This window comes from Penaeus chinensis, chromosome 36 (genome assembly GCF_019202785.1).
Source record: "Penaeus chinensis breed Huanghai No. 1 chromosome 36, ASM1920278v2, whole genome shotgun sequence".
Lineage (NCBI taxonomy): Eukaryota > Metazoa > Arthropoda > Malacostraca > Decapoda > Penaeidae > Penaeus > Penaeus chinensis.
This window is the reverse complement of record NC_061854.1, coordinates 24,033,981-24,038,980: the sequence shown is the minus strand read 5'-3', so window position 1 is coordinate 24,038,980 and position 5,000 is coordinate 24,033,981. Positions and strand designations below refer to the sequence as shown.

At 32.9% G+C, this 5,000-nt stretch overlaps 1 protein-coding gene across 11 annotated transcripts in view; it reads right to left on the bottom strand.

The window, feature by feature from the left end:
- The window catches only part of LOC125044771 (DET1 homolog), an 11,693-nt gene that overhangs the window by 1,266 nt on the left and 5,427 nt on the right, over positions 1-5,000 (bottom strand). For all 11 annotated transcript variants that reach the window (XM_047641690.1, XM_047641696.1, XM_047641693.1 and 8 more), the window contains 4 exons: positions 3,183-3,336; positions 2,773-2,996; positions 833-1,039; positions 1-396 (listed from right to left, as the gene is read on the bottom strand). The exon at positions 1-396 is cut by the window's left edge and continues 1,266 nt beyond it. In XM_047641690.1, the coding sequence (XP_047497646.1) occupies positions 195-396; positions 833-1,039; positions 2,773-2,996; positions 3,183-3,336 (787 nt within the window). In that variant the 3' untranslated portion in view covers positions 1-194. The remainder of the gene's footprint in view (positions 397-832; positions 1,040-2,772; positions 2,997-3,182; positions 3,337-5,000) is intronic.

Below are 5,000 nucleotides of genomic sequence, written 5' to 3'. Positions count from 1 at the left end.
ACTTGCCTTTTAGACAGCAATACATTATACTTATTTCAAGTTCCTTAGAAGCATCACTTCAAATGTATTTCTATAACATTATTTTAAAGGTAACTGCAACAAAAGCAGATAAAAAAGTAAAGAAAGAGCTTGACATCTTTAGAGACATCTATATTCCAAAGAATCACAAGCTCACTCCTAGAGTAAAATCCCTGTCAGCTTGGTTTATGTCTCAAGTGAAAGTTCACAACATAATCTGCATTTGCTCGCTGGACAGATATGGTGAATGGATCAGCTGGATGAAAGGTAAAGGCCACAAGGCTTCTGGTGGACGATAAGGATGTTGAAGATCCAAAGAGACTGCCACGTCCAGCATGAATACTGAACTTGATGAGGCCGGAGTCACGGCCATAGAACCTAAAAGGAAAATGGCTTGATTTCATTCTCTAAAATTAATCAATGTCCAACTGACTACACTTGTACTTATTTTTTACTCAATTATCATTCTTTATACTATTGTTTAAGCATATACATCTAGCCAGTGCTGATGTTAAATAAACCAAAAATAATGTATAACTTTACAGATAACTGATGGCCAAGTGAATTAGAAGTTATTCTAATACAATAAAACACTTTTAATCTGGTATCTGTTGGGTAATGATTTTGAGTTTGATTATGAGATATTCAACAAAATACATTGCAATTCCTGACCAAACTCCTATTCATCCCACAAAGAGAAAGATAGGAGAGAGAAATTATGAATATGTGGGGAATAATTCACTCTCAGATCTTTATCTACTGTTCCAGAATATTTGCTCCATTACTTACATGTCATGAAGATAAAATTACTGACCTGATGGGATGATCTGCGCAGCTCTTTGGGCGTTCCATCACAGATACCCATTTGTCGTCATAAGAGAAGAGTGTTAAGTCTAAATAGGGAGAAGCTGAGTACGACTGTGCTGAGATTGGCAACTGACCCAAAAGTCTTTTTGTAGCCACTGTCACACCCCCACCCCGTGCACTGATAATCGTCTTCTTAAATCTCTTGTGAATTAATCTGAAAGAGATAAAATATAATAGTTAAAAAATATTAATAACAAAACAGAGTGATGTACAGATGAGAGAGAGGTTGGGAATGAAGACCTGATCAAAATGTATGTACCCATATGGCCAGTTATTTCCTCTGACTGATGCTCAGCCTTCTCTAGTACTATCATCTCAGGTATGGTTTCCTTTGGGAAATTCTTCATTGGAACTGCTTGTATAATGAGAAGAGGGGAAAGAGAGAGAGAGAGAGAGAGAGAGAGAGAGAGAGAGAGAGTGAGTTATTCTACTCTAGTATTAACTCAATGCTGCCAGGAAAATGCTGTTCTCATTTTTAATTTTTTTTTGTGAAATGTCTCTGCACATACTAGAGTCAATTAGTAGATCTTGTGACCTTACCTGATTTTAACTTTCCTTGAAATTGTGGGAAAAACTTTTTAAAAATAATGCTATGAATATTGATGGCGTTATTTTTATTACAAACATTATAATTATTATAATGCTATAGACATTAATAACAGCAATATACGATGATAACGAAAAATATTTCCAAAAATCAAGGAAAAGCATAAACAGGTGAGACAGGTAGTACTTGTAATTGGCTCACTGGTGACTTAGTACAAGTGTAGTCATCTGTGTAAGTGTAAAAACATGGTCATGATTTTGAGTTTGTGCCGGGAAAATGCTGTACTCATTTAAAAAAATTTCTGTGAAATGTCTGCACATAGATGGCTCAGCTAGTGCTTAGCCACAAAGGAGTCAATTAGTTGACCTTGTGACTTTATGTGATTTGAATTGGTGGGAAAAACATATTTTTTACTAATGCTATGACTATTGATGGTGTTATTTTTATTATAAACATTATATATATATATATATATATATATATATATATATATATATATATATATATAGACTACCGCGATGGTCCTGTGGTTAGAGCACTGGACTCCGACCCTCATGGTCCCGAGTTTAACAAAAAAATGCCTGCGCTCTGACTGCTAGCTCAAGCATACACTATGTGTGTATGCATGCATATGTGCATATCTGTATGTATGTATATATATATATATATATACATACATACATATATATATATATATATATATATATATATATATATATATATGTGTGTGTGTGTGTGTGTGTGTGTGTGTGTATGTCTATGTGTATATAGATGTGTATATAGATGTGTGTGTGTGTGTGTGTGTGTGTGTGTGTGTGTGTGTGTGTGTGTGTGTGTGTGTGTGTGTGTGTGTGTGTGTGTATGTGTGTGTGTGTGTCTGTGTGAGTGCATGCGTGCATGTGTGTGCGTATATATACACAATAAATATATATATATATATATATATATATATATATATTTATATATATAAATGTATATATATATATATTTATATATATAAATGTATATATATATATATATTATATATATATATTAATATATATATTTATATATATATATATATATATATATATATATATATATATATATATCAATATATATATATATATATATATATATATATATATATATATATATATATATATATATATATATATATATATATGTGTGTGTGTGTGTGTGTGTGTGTGTGTGTGTGTGTGTGTGTGTATGATCTTATCTAATAGAAGAAAAAAAGAAAGGCTCATTTTTCACATCATGCATGTGACATTTATACTTTTGTATTGTACATACACACATAATAAAAAATTATTAACAGAATCCTCCCAGTAAATGCTTACCTAGCCCAGTTGTTGTTCGATGGAGAGCAAGTGAACTGCGATTCACATGATAATCTTGCATTTCTGAAGAAGTCTGTCATTTTTTCAAATAAATCTAATAATTCTGAGGATGTATTTTCATATACAGCAAGCACTTCCGTTGTAATCATATTGTATACCACAAAAAACAAAGGTTGTCCATTGGGCTCTGCTGTCCGTAATGTCACCACTTCCTCTGATGCATACTGAATTCAGAGAAAAAGGCAATAAGGAAAGAAATTCATCTTACTTTACAGTATGATTTCAAAATTGCAATAAGTTCTACAAATGAATATTCATCTTAAATTTAAATTCTTGGTTAACCTAACGTAATGACAGAAAAAATTAAAATATTGCCGAAATAGACTATGTAGCCATGATTTCTTATTTACTTTGATAAGCAAATGGACGTCATCAAGTAGCTGCATCTTCCACATGCGCAGGAGGAAAAGGTGGTCGAAGTAATGATAATACTCCCTTAGGGCACGTGGATTGCCTTCTTCCTTACTGATGGCTTCTGCTCTCCGAAACAAGAACACCAGCAGTCTGTTGATTTTTAAAATAAATTACTTGTTTTTTGTTGTTGAATCACATGAAAAAAGAAGATATGAATGAAAGAAAACTTCTGACAACTTAAAATAATTTTCAAAAACCATGGAGTTGGTATTCTTTGAGACACAAGCCAACTTTAAATTATTCTGATTCCCAGTCTAACCTCATGTGTTACAGTATTCTTAACCCCCTGAAGCCTTTCTGTGTAAAGAGGAGCTGAAATTATAAGAGTGATTAAGCATACTATGTAGGGGATTATAGTCAGCACTTTAATCAATGTAATATCCTGACAGATCCTTCTCTGATATAAAAAAGAATGATTACAATACTAACACTAAAAATATCTAGTGCTGGGATGGCATACATGCCCATCTATACTGTTATTTTTGTTTATTAATTGTGGTTACACATGGATGGCTACACAAGTGTTTAGTCACCAGGGAGTCAAGTACTAGCCCTACCTATTGCACCCTTAACCTTTTCCTTGATTTTTGGGTTGTACTACTCTTTTGATATACATAATTATGAACACATACCAATAACTATTTTTTTTTCTTCTTCTTCTAATTGTGATTAACTGTATGTCATTTGCTCATCATCCAGTTTACATCTAGCATTCCTCATTAGCAATTAAAAATACAATCTCTACAGTAACACATGACAAAAATCCAATTACTAAAACTAGGCACTATAAAACTTATGAATGCCTAACAAAAATATAGGGCAATTCAACATTCTATGATCTGATACAGTTATACAACATCTATACAATACATCAAAATCTATCCTTCTCACGAATGTCTGGCTTCATGTTATTGGGGGTTGTTATTGACTAATACTAGAATTTCCATTCAGTTTTCAGTGTGACTAAAATACAGTTATAAATGCAAAAACCATAACATCTTAACCTGTTGATGTGGATGCATGTATACAAGCACTCTCCACTATGAGCCTGGATTTATACATGCAGTCAGCCTGGGAAACTTTCTTTAACCCCTTGCCGACGGGTATGACGGGTAGACACGTTCTATGCCCACTGTTAGTACTTGTTTGATTGTTTTAACACATAGATGGCTATACTTGTACTAAGTCACCAATGAGCCAGTTACGAGTACTGCCCGTCTCGCTCGTTCACCCTTTTCTTTGATTTACAAAATATTTTACATTATGTTATTTTACTGTTACTAACATTAAAAAAACATTATAATAATTATAATGTTTATAATAAAAATAGCACCATCGATATTCATAGCACTAGTAAAAAATATCTTTTTTTCCGCCAATTCAAATCAGTCTACTAATTGACTCCTTTGTGGCTAAGCACTAGCAGAGCTATCTATGGGCAGACATTTCACAAAAAATATAGAAAATAGGCACAGCATTTTCCCAATTTTTTTTCATTTTCCCCCGGCAGCATTGGGTTAAAATATCAGTGATTACTTCCCATTCTTAATGAGATCAATTTTGGATTTAAGGGGTAATGATATTTTTGAATTACTCTAATCACCAAAAGATGTATTTTTTTTAAGAAACTGATATCTCATAACTCTGAGGTCTACATCACTAGTTAGTCTCTCCTATTTACCCTTTAACATAGCTAGGTGCATAACTTTGACATACTTCAAGCTTGTAATGGCTGGCTCCTACTTAGCTCTCAA